This window comes from Procambarus clarkii, chromosome 7, assembly GCF_040958095.1.
Source record: "Procambarus clarkii isolate CNS0578487 chromosome 7, FALCON_Pclarkii_2.0, whole genome shotgun sequence".
Classification (NCBI taxonomy): Eukaryota; Metazoa; Arthropoda; class Malacostraca; order Decapoda; family Cambaridae; genus Procambarus; species Procambarus clarkii.
In genome coordinates, this window is record NC_091156.1 from 18913831 (window position 1) to 18930201 (window position 16371).

General features: G+C 44.7%; 1 protein-coding gene across 1 annotated transcript in view; it reads right to left on the bottom strand.

Annotated features, from left to right (window-relative positions):
• Positions 1 to 1907: 1907 nt before the first annotated feature.
• LOC123761498 (uncharacterized) overlaps positions 1908 to 16371 on the bottom strand; it is a 23494-nt gene continuing 9030 nt past the window's right edge. The window contains exons 4-10 of the mRNA XM_069314900.1: positions 14923 to 15180; positions 14371 to 14447; positions 14055 to 14199; positions 12374 to 12460; positions 8742 to 9122; positions 7357 to 7503; positions 1908 to 2045 (exon numbers count right to left, since the gene is read on the bottom strand). Coding sequence (XP_069171001.1) covers positions 1936 to 2045; positions 7357 to 7503; positions 8742 to 9122; positions 12374 to 12460; positions 14055 to 14199; positions 14371 to 14447; positions 14923 to 15180 — 1205 coding nt within the window. The 3' untranslated portion in view covers positions 1908 to 1935. The remainder of the gene's footprint in view (positions 2046 to 7356; positions 7504 to 8741; positions 9123 to 12373; positions 12461 to 14054; positions 14200 to 14370; positions 14448 to 14922; positions 15181 to 16371) is intronic.

Genomic DNA, 16371 nt, shown 5'->3' on the forward strand with positions numbered 1-16371 from the left:
GCCCCTGGTGGGGGTGTAAGCTTCTTCAGGACCGCCGTGCGGTGGTGAAGTTTATCCACCCTGAGGAGTTCCGGCCGTTTCTTGAGAGATGTGATGAGGGATGCTCGTTCCCTATGTCCGATGGTGCTAGTACGGGTCGTTAACCTGAGTGTGAAGTTGACATATGTGGTGGTGCCCCTTATGGAGGATGGACTGTTAACCAGGCTGTTTGGTAAGGTGTTGAACATGAGGTGGAACAGGGTGCCCACCGGTTATTGCAAGGGGATGCTTGCTGGCATCTGGACGTTGACAATGTCACTGACGCGGAGTGTACCGTTGTCATTGTCCGTGTGTGTGTTTACGCTTCGTTGGATGTATTCAGCGCAGCCCAGGACCTGTTATCGGTGTGGTCAACGAGGTCATCCAGCGGCAGCTTGCGATGCCGCTAGATGACACAGACACACACTAGACACACTATTCACCCGAGCCGCAACTCGGGTGAATATCTTCAGGGAGGGTGATGTCCCGCCCCTGCCTTCCCAGGAGGACTCTCCGGACGTGTTGGCTGCTGGCGTTGACCCGTCCTGGAAACACAAACCGAAACTGTCTCTATTTTCCGCTTGTTACAACTTGTAATAAAGTCATTACATCTTGGCTTAACGTGTTTAAGACGTATTAGAACGTTGTTACAACTTGCTATATTGGTTGTTATAACTAGTTAGGAGGTGTTAAAACTTGTTCGAACGTTGTACCAACGTCGTAGTTTCGGCGTGTGTTTGGCGGGTGCGCGCCTGTAGGCTTAAAGGATGAGTATGGGGGTGCACAGTAAACTAGCCGTCTTCAGCAGCAACAATTATCTTGGAAGAAGCGAGACTATCACACTGCCGTCCAGTCAAGTCATGAAGGAGACAGATTTTATTACAATATGCTTGAAAACACACAGCATTGACAATTTATAGATGATAACACAAAGTTAAGAGAAGATTGATATAATCAAAAGAAAACGTTATTGGGTAGAACACGAAAAGTTCACTAGAGGAACATGTTCTTGAAAACTGTTCGGCGTTCGTTTTGTTCCACTGTTCATCACGAGCAGCAAGGATATTGAGAAGGTGATAATTATCCAAATATTTATTAAAGTAATACACTAAAATATTTTATAAAATAAACAAAGATGAGCGTTTTTCCTAATACTCATGTTTACACCAACCAATGTGGTCGTTGGTTCATGCGTGGACTGGTCGCTGGTGATGTTTGTGCGTTGACTGGTCGCTGGCGGTGTTTGTGCGTTGACTGGTCGCTGGCGGTGTTTGTGCGTTGACTGGTCGCTGGCGGTGTTTGTGCGTTGACTGGTCGCTGGCGGTGTTTGTGCGTGAACTGGTCGCTGGCGGTGTTTGTGCGTTGACTGGTCGCTGGCGGTGTTTGTGCGTTGACTGGTCGCTGGCGGTGTTTGTGCGTGGACTGGTCGCTGGTGATGTTTGTGCGTTGACTGGTCGCTGGCGGTGTTTGTGCGTGGACTGGTCGCTGGTGATGTTTGTGCATTGACTGGTCGCTGGCGGTGTTTGTGCGTTGACTGGTCGCTGGCGGTGTTTGTGCGTGGACTGGTCGCTGGCGGTGTTTGTGCGTTGACTGGTCGCTCGTCGACGATGTTCGCTTGTTCGTCTTCATATGAAAATTTGTGTTTGAATGGTGTTGACACCGCGGGAACAGTTGTCATTAGTGCTTTACATTTTACACCTGTTAACCACATGTGATTAGTGGTCGATGGAGCAGGTGGTGATGGTGGTTGATGGATGAGGTGATGATGCTGGAAGTGGTTGGATGAGGTGATGTTGGTTGATAGATGAAATGATGCTAGAAGTGTTTGGATGAAGTGATGCTGGAAGTGTTTGGATGAGGTGATGCTGGAAGTGTTTGGATGAGGTGACGGTGGGAGTGGATGCTGGCGGGGAAGCATTATGCACAGCTGGTTATCTGCTTGTACTTGAGACTGAAGCCGCGGTTCCACCTGTCAAGGGCCTCGTTGTCGTCCGTCTTCACGTACAGGACGAAGGGCTGGGACGTGGCTGGGGACGAAGGGGAGGGAATGATCATTAGAACACAAATGAGTAATTATGAACGCATTTGATTACGCTAATTGACGCTGGACAAATTCGTAATAATCATAATACTGTAGACGAAGCCATAATTGGTCGCATACGCCGGGATAATCAATATAAGTGGAAATAATCAATAATTTTTCTATAAATTCTGAAAATATATGAAACAGATATGGCGCTAGAGTTGATACTTCTATTTACAATCACGTACAAAAATATGGATATACTCTATATTACAGTCTATAACTAAGAACAACTAAGGGTAACATATACAATAACTAGTAATACTACAAGCTGTACGACCTCAGTAATGTAGTTTAAACGGTTATGGTTAGTGAGGATATTGGTCACGAAGTATGGAGAGTGTGAGGTCAAAGGTCGAGATACAATTCAAAGATAATTCAATTAAATCCGACTCTGACGCTGAAGTTAATTTCGATTGGAGGATTCAGTATGAAAATTCGTACCTAACGAGAGTGCTATAATAATTGGCATTATCTGAAGGTATTCTTAGAATGGTACCGAGCCAGGGTACTATGTGTAGAAGATGAGTCATTAACGTGACCATAATGGTCCGGGACAGACCGAAACGTCATCGTTGCTTCGTTTTCTGATGTGTGGCTTGGACATTAGGATACTATGTAACTGGTACCTTGCCAGGGTGCTGGTACCTTGCCAGGGTGATGGTACCTTGCCAGGGTGCTGGTACCTTGCAAGGGTGCTGGTACCTTGCCAGGGTGCTGGTACCTTGCCAGGGTGCTGGTACCTTGCCAGGGTGCTGGTACCTTGCCTGGGTGCTGGTACCTTGCCTGGGTGCTGGTACCTTGCCTGGGTGCTGGTACCTTGCCTGGGTGCTGGTACCTTGCCAGGGTGCTGGTACCTTGCCTGGGTGCTGGTACCTTGCCAGGGTGATGGTACCTTGCCAGGGTGCTGGTACCTTGCAAGGGTGCTGGTACCTTGCCAGGGTGCTGGTACCTTGCCAGGGTGCTGGTACCTTGCCAGGGTGCTGGTACCTTGCCTGGGTGCTGGTACCTTGCCTGGGTGCTGGAACCTTGCCTGGGTGCTGGTACCTTGCCTGGGTGCTGGTACCTTGCCTGGGTGCTGGTACCTTGCCAGGGTGCTGGTACCTTGCCTGGGTGCTGGTACCTTGCCTGGGTGCTGGTACCTTGCCAGGGTGCTGGTACCTTGCCTGGGTGCTGGTACCTTGCCTGGGTGCTGGTACCTTGCCTGGGTGCTGGTACCTCAACCCGTCCTCGACTCAAGTCCATTACATCCAGCGGTCGACTCCACAGACGCATTCATAAATGTTTATATGCTGCTCATTAAAAACAGGAATGTTCTCAAATATAAATTAATCTAAGTAAATAAAAATGGAAATGTTCGTTTGTTCAAAATCGCCAATCTCCTAAAGTTCTTCACCGATTGCATTTAAATTTTCACACAACGTTTCATTTGCATCCGGGCAGGTTTTTATATACATACTATATAGATATCACGTCTGTGACGGGAAAAAAACATGCTGTTTTTTAAAAAATGCGTTTTTCGTGTGATTTTCATGTGAGGGAAATCTTTGAAACCTCTTTACCAATTACTTTGAAATTTTGACACAACGTTGCATTCGAATAGGCGCGTGTTTTTATATACCTACTATATACATGGCTCACCTGTGACAGGATAAACATGTTTTTTTTTTAAACAACGCCATCTGTTGCACGTAAGAGAAACACACACTGTAATCTCCGAAAGTTCTTCACCGATTGCTTTGAAATTTTGACACAACGTTCCAATCGAATATGCACTTGATTTTAAATACCTACTATATAGATGCAACATTTGTGACAGGTAAAAACATGCTTTAAAAAAAAGCGCTATCTTTTGCACGTCAGAGCAACACACGTTATACTAAATATGTTACGATTCCATTTCAATGTTTCCGATCATATTGATAAATTGAATTTTCATAGATTTCGATTTATTTTCATTTTGATGTAATTATTTTGTGAGACAGTGCGTTGGAATTGAGCTGTGTTGTTTACTATACCGTTCATTTCGTGAGTATAGTTCATTTTTTAATTTTTTTATTGTTTATCGTTTGGTTTTTTAACTGTTCTTATTTTTCAGTGATGGGAACATCAGATCATTTGATGTTCCCATTTTCTGATGGGACCATCAGATCATTTGGGAATGCATTGGACGAGGGAGTGGGGAATTATGAGGAAGACGAGGGGACGGGGTGGGGGGTGGTGGGGAGGACGAGTCGAGGGGACATGGAAGGGGGTAATGGTAGGGAGGACTGGGGGACGGGGGGAGATGGAGATGAGGGGACGGGGGGAATGGAGAATGGTGAGGAGAACAAGGGGACAGGGGAATGTGGAATGGTGGGGAGGAAGAGGGAACAGGTGAGGGGGGAATCGTAGGAAGGACGAGGGGACAGGGGGAATGGGAGATGGTGGGGAGGACAATGAGATGGTAGATTGGGGAATGGTGGGTAGGACGAGGGGACGGTAGAGTAGGGGATGATGGGGAGGACATGGGGAAGGGGAGAATGGTGGGGAGGACGAGGGGATGGGGGTGTGGGGAATGGTTGGGAGGACAAGGGGATGGGGCAGTGGGAAATAGTTGGGAGGACGAAGGAACAGAGGAGGGGGAATTGTGGAATGAACTGGGGGATAGGGGAAGGTTGCTGTGGCTCAGTAATGCGTGGCTGGGTACAACTAGTATTATAATATATTAGCATATTGTGTATATATAGGCATAGGTTAGGTTAGGTGTTTTGGTTCAGTTGGCGATTATTTGTATTTGTAGCACGTGGGTGAACCATTTACAGCGTTGTGGTTCGAACAAAATTCGTCAGTGAAGCACTTGTTCCGGAAGTGTTCGAACGTCATCAGTTGTGAGTCGTGTGTAAACCGTTTTTCATCCATAAACAGGGGGTTTGACGGGTGCATGGAATCATTTTTGGGTCTTTGTTTGGAGGACGGGCTGTTGTTTGGAGGACGGGCTGGGTACCTTGTGTTGCGTGGATCGCTTAAATACGCTCCTCACCCGACCAGAAAGTCATACTTATCTTGTCGGGGTGCCGGTACCTCCATGTAAATAGTAAAGAAAGTCACCCAGTTTTATATAACGTTTAGAGGGGGGTAAAATGCCAAATATTTGAATTATTTAAGTTTTAAATTCGTTTGGAGGATGTGAGTGCTTGTACAGCAGCAAATATGGCGGTGAGGAGACAGCGTTTCCCGCCAAATACTCCAGACGCGGTGACGTGGAGTCTCCTGTTTTTTCGGCAATCTGATTGGTCTGATGCGGTGGTGTGTCCAGTTTTACCAATCAGAGAGCGCCTATGGCGTGACGTAGTGTGACGTCGGCGCCAGAGCTGGCTGGCGGGAACAGACTCGTTGTCACTAGCAATCTAGGGAAGGAAGGGACAGGTTGTGTCGAACGTCGTTACCACATAGGTGAGTTTTGAGCCACCTGAAGGAGCATTACGTTAAGCAGTTTTCAAGAGGCAACGTAGAGGAGCTACTGGACAACTTCTAGAGGAAAATTCAGAGAGCTGGAGCGTGACGTCGGTAGTCTTGTGTGACTCTAGAGGCGATGCTAGGGGATTGAGGGTGCTTCCGCGGGCCAGCCCAACTAGGAACGTGCAGGTGACAAATTGTTAATGTCTCAGCAGCATAGCAGCCACGGGGGGAAGCAGCTACTGAGTTACAACACTTTTACAGAGAAGAAGAGGACCAGTATTTAGCGTGGAAGACGGATGAAGGTCTGGGAGACTTTCGCCTGATCCTAGTGAGATCAGGCGATCAATCTACTTCGGTAGAGGTGATCTACCGAAGTTTACCACAGAGAATGAGAAGAGGAGCTCTGCAGGAAACACACGAGAGGTCGCCAGAGGAAGTTTCTACCAACTGCATTAGGCTGCTACAACTGCAGCCTCTGTTCTTCAATAATAAGGTAGATACAATTTTCCTCCTCATTTGCCCTTGTTGATGGGAAGTGCATATTATTTATCGTACGCTCGCGGAGTAGTTTACTGTGGCGAGAGAGAGCCCAAATTGTAGACAGTTTCAAAATATGTAAAGTTCGTGTTGCACCATATTGTATTGATCTAGATAAATAGTGTGATTAATGAAAGGACCAAGACAATTATTATATAAGTGAAGTCTTAATAATATTTCTTTCTTGTAAAAGGTTTGGTAAATCAAAGCTTATTGAGTACCACTAATATAACAATTGTGAGGTGTTGCCATAGTGACGTTAAATTTCACCGTGTTGCCATAATGACAGTTGAGATATTTTCGGCCTTAAGCAAATGTAATTCTATTTCTGGTAAATTGTTGATTATTTTTACACTGTTTCACTCCTTTCTTCACCCTCGATATTGTTTGCCTGGGTTTGGTTTGGGAACACTTGAGCACAGTTAAGAAGACATTAGGCTGGGACAGAATATTACCACAGTATAAACAGAAATGATATGGTATCGAAGGGAAAACCTTTGCTAGATTCGCTACCTAGGATATCAACTTTTGTGGTGGGCAAGTCGGCAGCTGGGAGCCCGGGTCTGTGTCCTCGGATACACAGATGGGAGACCCGGGATCGGCCGGATCATCATACTAGCTACGGGGCTGCAAGACTTAGTATGGGACACTTTCCCCCCCATGAGTGACTCAAATGCTCCCCTAAAGTGGACTTAAGGGGCTGGTACCTTGCCAGGGTAATACAATAACTGATCTGTGTAGTTAGTTACTGTTTCCAGCAAAATGAACAAGTTCGTTAAGGACTGTTTTTGTAAAACTTTAAAATTTCTTCCTTCAGTTTTCTGCTACACTTGTTCTGCCTTCTTAAAAAAAACGGGAATGACATCAACACATTCCTAGTCTCGAGGCACATTTCCTTGGCGTTGGAGTTTACTAAGTACGAGCATCAGTGTCATACAGGTCGTCACCTTCCCCCATAATATTTCTGGACTGAATTTCGCCCACTCCCAAGGGCTACGTCGGCGTCCTGTGTCTCCCCCTCGTGGCCGGGTGTTGTATAAACTGTCTGGAGTGAACACTGCTGACTCTTGACTTCCTCAGTACACACTTAAATGTTCTAATCTCTTTGTAAACGTGATCTGATATAGCTCAGTTCTCATATTTCACCTTCATTCATTTTCGCATTTCTGTTCCTCCCTTCTGATCATGGTACTGGTGAGAGAAACTATGGTACAGGTGAGGGAGATTAAGGTACAGGTGAGGGAGATTAAGGTACAAGTGACGAAGGGGTTACTTACTAGTAACGGTGGGAGGGAAGCCGAGGCCGCAGTACCTTCCAGCGGGCGTGGCTTCAGTACTGGTGGAGGAAGTGGTGTACATCCCGCCGGGGATGACCACGTAGTCCGTAGTGCAGTCACTGTCCCGGCTGCTCGTGTAGAAGGTCCCTGTACAAGGAGGTTTAGATTAAGACCTGAAGCTCTTTTATGACAAATAACAGCTGTGACAAAGTTTAATCTGGCGAAGTTTCTGAGGCAACTTTGAAGGCTTGCTCTGATACAGAGCTAAAGGAGCCAGTGTAGTAATATATAATTTTATTGTTAACATTGTATGGACAATCAAACCCACGTGTCATTCTTCACTGGCGTGGCTGGTATTTGGAAAAGGAGCCGATGCCTCTTGAAAGGCGGGGCATAGGAGTTGACCCCAATTACAATTGACCATGCAAAGTTGCACGAGACTAGCCCCAGGCGTCGGGCCTCTATCCTCAGACATACTGACAATCTCTGTTATCAGTATGAGAGAGAATGTATCTAAGGCTTGAGGCCACACTCTTGGAGTGAGCCTTATATTAAACTTTGAAGGATTATAATGATGATGATTTTATCGGGAATGTCATAGTGTGTGTGGGGGGGGGCTCCCCCTTCTGAAGTGGGGCGTAGCTCCGATGGACATAATTTATTAAGTCTGTATCTACCTACATCACTGTAACCCTCTTAACTACCTACATCACTGTAACCCTCTTAACTACCTACATCACTGTAACCCTCTTAACTACCTACATCCATCCTCACTCTAACCACCTGCGTTGGATTATGTGTTCATCACTATAGTCATCCATCCTACCCGGGTACTCCATGTACGAAATTCATCACCACTTGACACCCTCACCGTACTGTATTCATCACTGTAACCATGTTTACTACACACAACCTTCACCACTACCACCATTTCACTACACCATATCCTAAACACTGTAACCACTGTCACTGTACACTATCTTCATCACTACAACAACACTCCCTGCTCATTATCTTTATTTAAAGATAAATAAATCATATAGAAAATAATATGCTGAATGAATTTTAGTGAGGATGGAACCTGAAATTTAGCAAGGTTGGAAATTGATGTCAAGTAGGGTGGGGGGGGGGAAAGGAGGGGGTCGACTTCAACTCCCCCCCCCCCCCCCTATGACCATTCCCCACCAACTGCCAGTCATCATGCAAAGCTTTGTACGACTAGCCTCAAACATCTAGCCCCTCCTATTACATAAAAAAATAATCTCTTTTTATTTTATAAGTATGGATATGAGGGCGGCCTGGTCGACGACCGGGCCGCAGGGAAGCTAAGCCCCATAATCATTTCAAGGTCTCCCAAGGTATAAGGGTGTTAGAGTGTGCTTTACCTATAAGCTCTGGCAAGATTGCATCGGCTGCTGAGGAGATGGTGAAGCCATAGTTGCCATTGTCGTTGACAGGTTCCCAGGTGATGCCGCAGTAGTTGTCAGCGCGCCTGATGCAGATCCCGTAGTCCTGGCTGGCTAGCTGCCGCGTACCTGCTGGGCACCAACCACTCCCATCAGTATCACCCGGATAGTTGCCACTGGATGGCATCAGGTGGTCATTAGAGTGTATTGAACTGGTCACCGGATAGAGCGGGAATGGAGAGGATTCCCTGGAGGAACTTACAAGACACTGAGAGGTAAGCAGGCGTGAAGGGGTTGAAGAGAGCGTACGTGGTGTGTAGGGCTGTGTATGAGGAAGTGGTGTGTTGGGAAATGAGTTAGCTTGCCGGATATGTAATGGGGGGTATGGAGGAGGTAATTGGAGTGTGAGGAATGCGTACATCATGGGGGTGTGGGAGAGGGAAGGGGGTACATCATGGGGTTTTGGAGAGGGAAGGTCGTATCATGAGATGTGGGAGAGAGAAGGGGGTACATCATAGGGTGTGGGATAGAGATGGGGTACATCTTTCACTCATCCACGTGGTAGTCTACTGTACCATATGCATGGTAGGTAAGTAGGCAATTATCAGGAGTGAGGGCTAAGCCATTATGACTATATAGCACTTGGAAAGGACGTTAGGATAAGGGTTTAGGATTGAGCGGAGTAAAGGAATGGTACCCAACCACTTGGACGGTGAGGAACTGAACGCCCATCTACTCTACAGTAGAATACCATGAACATGGGAAATTGGATTACCATGTACACGGAACAGTAGACTACCATGATCACTGGACAGTAGACTACCATGATCACGGATCATTAGATTACCATGAACACAGGACAGTGGACTACAATGAACACGGGACAATAGTATACTGTCCTGTGCTTATGGTAATCTAATATGACCCGTGTTCATGGTAGCCTCTTGTCCCGTGTTCATGGTAGTCTTCTGTCCCATGATAATGTTGTGGAAAATATCCGCAGTATAATGTTAAGCATAATCTATATGTGGATAATCTATATGTAGTTTCCCCAATGTAAACTCCCACCCGTCTCAAGGGCGTCTCAAGGTGCCGCCCGTACCAACTCACGCCTGCGATTCCTTAACGCCACTTACAATGGGTTTTAATTGATCCAAAATCAGTAATATTAGTTATAGCTTATCAAATGTACCTTAACTTAGTGCTAAGGTATGTAGTAAAATTAATAAACCTATTAGTGAATAATAATTAAATGAAATCAACACTCCCTCAAACTGTCAGATGAGAAGGCGCCATTAATGGACCAGTCACACGGCTGTTGCTGCCGCGCCGCACGACGCTGGAGCCTACGGTGTTTTATCCCATACTTAGGAACTATTCGCTTTATTTTGATCATACGATCAGTAAGTGTTATTATAGGGACATATCTAACCAATTAAGAAGTACATAATAAGTGTCGTATAGACCTTATTAAGTACTGCAAGCTTCACTAAACTCAGTCCAGGACGCCATATTTTCCCAGCCCTGATCCCAGATATTGTGCTCACCATCTTATAAGGAGAATTGAGTCGACAACTAGATGTTGCCCAGAGCACCCCGGACTTTACTTAACCAGAATTGTTGTGACGGTTTTTATATGGTTAAACTGGCGTCATTTTTAATGATGTCACGTTAACTATTTCTTCCAGAGCTCCGGTTATATAGTGGGGTCTTTACCCCAAAAATAAGCGAGTGGATTTACGGCATTATTCAATTGTCATAATATTTGATGTAAAGTAAATTGTTTATAGTTTAGTGTCAGCAAATTAATTTCTCAACCAGAGTTATAACAAAGTTTTAGGCTGTGCTATACACAACTTCTGTTTGGGTGACGCGCGTGGTACGAACTAGTGCCTCGCAGCCTATGATTTAACTTTATATTCGGAAATGTTAATGAGAGGCTTCTCGGCAGGCACACGAGTTAACAGCGTTAGGATACCTACAAACCCAAACCTCCTTCTCAACAGCAGGCCACATGAGCCTCATCAGACCTTATACTACCTTATGTGCTCCTGGGGTTTTCATTCATATTTAAATTAACTAATTATTTAACTAACTAATTAGTTAAATTAACTACAAGGTATGTTCCTAGAGCATTCCTTGTAGTCTGTTGTGTAAGTTCTTTGATTTAATTCCACAGATTAATTAGTACTCAATCAGAATTTCACTTCATTTTAATTTATATTCTGTTTTAAGAATAAGATCGGGGAACAGAGTTGAGAAGAAATCCCCACACTTGGTAATCTGGTCTCCCTTATTCATGGTGATCTACTGTTCCGTGTAGTCCTCTGTTCTGTGTTCATGGTAATCTAATTTCCCGTGTTCATGGTAGCCTACTATCCCGTGTTCATGGTAGCCTACTATCCCGTGTTCATGGTAGCCTACTATCCCGTGTTCATGGAAGCTTACTATCCCGTGTTCATGGTAGCCTACTGTCCCGTGTTCATGGTAGCCTACTGTCCCGTGTTCATGGTAGCCTACTGTCCCGTGTTCATGGTAGCCTACTGTCCCGTGTTCATGGTAGCCTACTGTCCCGTGTTCATGGTAGCCTACTGTCCCGTGTTCATGGTAGCCTACTGTCCCGTGTTCATGGTAGCCTACTGTCCCGTGTTCATGGTAGCCTACTGTCCCGTGTTCATGGTAGCCTACTGTCCCGTGTTCATGGTAGCCTACTGTCCCGTGTTCATGGTAGCCTACTATCCCGTGTTCATGGTAGCCTACTATCCCGTGTTCATGGTAGCCTACTGTCCCGTGTTCATGGTAGCCTACTGTCCCGTGTTCATGGTAGCCTACTGTCCCGTGTTCATGGTAGCCTACTGTCCCGTGTTCATGGTAGCCTACTGTCCCGTGTTCATGGTAGCCTACTGTCCCGTGTTCATGGTAGCCTACTGTCCCGTGTTCATGGTAGCCTACTGTCCCGTGTTCATGGTAGCCTACTGTCCCGTGTTCATGGTAGCCTACTGTCCCGTGTTCATGGTAGCCTACTGTCCCGTGTTCATGGTAGCCTACTATCCCGTGTTCATGGTAGCCTACTGTCCCGTGTTCATGGTAGCCTACTATCCCGTGTTCATGCTCGTATACAGTCCCATCTTATGAACTGGAAATATAACATTTCCACCAAAATGTTTACGCACGATCTCAGGTTCAGAGGATTTTTAATATCGTGTTGGATAATTGAGCTCCAGCAACGACTAGTTGTAAGTCCAGTCAAAAGGGAATTTATTAGCCTCATCAGTTCAACTTATCCATTACACAACGGGTCTTGGCCTCATTAACTTCCTAATTGTCTTATCTTCCTTCCTGTATGATACTAGACCACACTTTATGGTCTAGTACCCACCAAAAGGATAGATACTTCTCAGAAATATTGTATCGGTTATCATATGGATATGTGGGCCTGCGGGCCAGAAGTCAAGTCTGGCTTCCGGCCGGGCTTGGGGAGTAGAAGAACTCCCAGAACCCCATCAAGCCGGTCATATTTTTACATAACAATTTTGTAAAACAATTTTTTTTCCTGTATCTTCCCTGACACGTTGCAAGGAAAATGCTAAAGTTCAGACACTAGTACTCACCACTGGGACTAGCAGCGGTGTTGCGGAAGTTGAAGCTGTAGACGGTGCCAGCAGTGGCAGTGTGGTGCTGCAGGCAGCCCTCTGGCGCTGTCGGGCCACACGCAGACACCGTGGGCAAGACAAGGTTATCATATAATAATATGCAAAATGCTCCTTTGAGATGTAAATCGCATCAACATGTGATGAACATGAATATGTAACAAACTTAAAAGTTAGATTTGGTTATATTAAATAAGGGTAGATTAATTTGAGGTTAGGATAAGTTTTGGCTAAGTTAGCTGAGGTGAGATAAAGTTTAGGTTAGATTAGGTTAAGTTAGGTGTTGACTTTAACCCTTAGAGTGCGGTCAAGAACAGATTAGGTTCACAGTTGGCAAGCATTAGCGAGTGTTTTATCATGTGGGTTACAGCATGTAAAGTCAGCTGATGTATGGGTGCTGCCTCTACTGTATGAACGCTCCATGAAAATAATTTAGTTTTCAATTATTATTCCTATGTCGAAAACTATAATTTAGTGTGATAAGTGCGGTGAAAGGGGGGGGGGGGGTGAGAAAGGGGGATTGGAAATTGCCAAAATATAAATTTATCATCTCGCCCCAAAAAAATGACACCTAGAGCTGTTTATGTAAGATTCCCATATTTATAATTGTTACTATAGCTTTACACGAAAACAATACTCTTCCTTTAAATTATAAAAAATAATTTGTTCTTTCTGGCTGCCCTGAGGTTAGTCCTACTTTCTCAGCTCACCACAGCTAAAATATCGTATCAAGACTTATTTACGAACTTATCCCCATACTCGCAATAATTTTCACAACCCATCCTCCTTAAATAATAGTACTTATAATAACTATTTCAGCAGCAATATGTAGTGACGGTTCACCAGTAAACCACTTTTTGTACTATTACTTTTATGGTGTCCGGAAGAAATAGTTAAAGCTAAACTAAATATTCCTAAGCCTAGTATAGGACATGAATATATACTATATTAGGCCTACGTTCTCGTGTATTAGGCCTAGGATTGCTTGGGGAGGTTAGGTTTAGGTCTTATATTTATGTTGCGGTTAAAAACTTTTCTGGGTTCTCCAAATTCAATAATACAATTGTATCTGGTGGACCATCACTACATATTGGTGCTTTCCACCAAACGATTACTACAAGTATTTTCATTTTAGGAGCATGAACTGAATTTTCCTTATCAATTCGTAAGATAGAATTATTTTTAATGATAATCATTATAATCTTCATTGTCATTATAATCTCTATAGTGAGGATTATAAAGGCTGCAATCTACTTTAGATTTCATTCAGCAAATATATTTTATTCAGAAAAAGAAAAGTTAAGATTAAAGTCAACTTTCATGATATACAGTATATAGATAGAGTAGTTCCTGCCAAACACACACCAAAACTACGACGTTGGTACAACGTTCGAACAAGTTTTAACACATCCTAACCAGTTATAATAACCAATATAGCAAGTTGTAACAACGTTCTAATACGTCATAAACACATTAAGCCAAGATGTAACAACTTTATTACAAGTTGTAACAAGCGGAAAATAGCGACAGTTTAGGTTTGTTTCCAGGGGTTCCTGAAGACTACAGACTTGCATGAGGCTCAAACCAAATCCTTAGTGAGACATTTAACACAAAATAAGTATACATATATGAGGAGCCTCACCTCGGTATACGGAGTCACAGGCGATCTGAGTCACTTGAATGTTCCAGGCAGCTGAGAGCGACGCCTGCACCGAGCGGTTAATGGTCACCTTCACCGCTCCGCCACTGGGATCCACGTCGTAGTAAACTATAATAAAGGTTAGTGACTGTCACATGTTTTACTTGTAGTAATGATCACTTAGTACCAACACTTTGGAAGGTCATATGATTCCATGCGAGGATTTGTTGTTGTCGTATTGATAGATTGGTTTGTATGTCTGTCTTTCATTAATGTTATTTTTCGTGAAAAGTGTGTGATTTTTGCTGGTTGTACTCACCTTGTTTGGTTCAGGGACTCTTGTACACTGAACCTGTTCAATGTACAGGTTCTTAAGCCTATTCAGCTCCGTCATATCTACATCTTATACTGTGTATGGAGTCCACCTCCGCCATTTAATTTTAGATGTATTTTATCTATATAAGGGAAAATAGATCTAAAATTAAACTTTGGCTAGACTCACCAAAGTTTAGAGGATAACTGGGCTTTGGTCAAGGAGTGTGAGGCGGGTCAGGGTCGACCCCAATGCTACTGACCACTGGGACATCTCACTGTGCTGACCACTGGGACATCTACTCACTGTGCTGACCACTGGGACATCTACTCACTGTGCTGACCACTGGGACATCTACTCACTGTGCTGACCACTGGGACATCTACTCACTGTGCTGACCACTGGGACATCTACTCACTGTGCTGACCACTGGGACATCTACTCACTGTGCTGACCACTGGGACATCTACTCACTGTGCTGACCACTGGGACATCTACTCACTGTGCTGACCACTGGGACATCTACTCACTGTGCTGACCACTGGGACATCTACTCACTGTGCTGACCACTGCTGGAGCCACAGATCACTGGGACACTGGACACTCCGCCGGTCACCGTCAGGAAGTCTTTAGTGCAGACACCGTTCGTATCCGGCTGCGAGAGTTCGAGAGCGAGGAAATCGAACCTCATCTGGCAGATGTTGGGCGCGACTCTGTTGATGGTGAGGGTACAGGCGCCCAGCTCTGTGTTGGTGGCGCCGGGGTGGATGAAGTACGTGTTGTTCAGGCTCGTCGCCTCGTTACACGTCCTCGTTACTGGCCAAGGGGGGGGAGGAGGTGGGGAGAAAAGACATTAGTCTTCCCTAGATAGAAGTTAGAGTGGGTGAGAGAGAGTCACAGGGGCAAAAGGAAGTAGGGAAACTTGCAGAAGTTTGTAAGCTTGCAAACTTGCTAGCTAAAGTTAGCATATTTGAAGACATGAAGAAACATTCACTCACACGTAAACACATACAAACGTACATACTTTGCAAAGTCAATTTATTATATTTTCCTTCGTATAAATGGAAGGACTGACATAATACAGTACACCCGAGAGAGTGGGGAATATACTTCAAAGCCTTCGTTACACGACGCCATGAAGAACGCCTTAGACTCGGGCTAGTTGACCAGACCACACACTAGAAGGTGAAGGGACGACGACGTTTCGGTCCGTCCTGGATCATTCTCAAGTCGATTGTCACAGATGTCTCGGGCTAGTCGCTTACTGTAAAACTCTTATTCATAAAAGCGTCATACGTTTATTTATTCACATTTTTCTTATTGCTGAGCACTTATGCACAGAGGGGAAATATCAATTAATTAATTATTTGCTTATAAATGATTCACTGAACACTTAAGAGAAAAAAAATGGGTGAAACTTTTAGTTTTATGTTTAAAAAATGGGACTTTAGACATGCAAATTGCACATGTTGGTCATTAAAAGTTGAGTATATTGTGGCTAGATCAAACACAGCAAGCCCATTACGTAGTTACTAATACATCTTTCTCCTTTAATTAGAAAAACAGCAAGTGTTTAGCACGCGGCTACTCTTTACTTGGTCGCTGGTTCAATCCCCACATTCCTCCAAATGATTTACGCAGTAATACAAATAATAACAATATTATTTACCTAAAGAGGCCTGGCCGAGGACCGGGCCGCGGGGACGTTGAGCCCCGAAATCATCGCAAGGTAAGGACCTGGGGCCATATTCACGTAGCAGTTACACAAGCACTTACGAACCTGCTGACATCTCTTGGTCTGGCTCATTACGTCAAAGTTTGCAGCAAATTACTGAGCTACAGCATATTTTAGCTTTAAGTTTAGGTGTGTATATGTAACTTGATAACAATGCCGAGATTTTATGAGCATTAGAGACAACAGATGTTCACTACACAAGTGCGGTTAAAGTAGCAAGTGCGAAGCGGGATGCGTATAGAGGAGGGTGTCGGGCCGCACGTTTGAGTCGA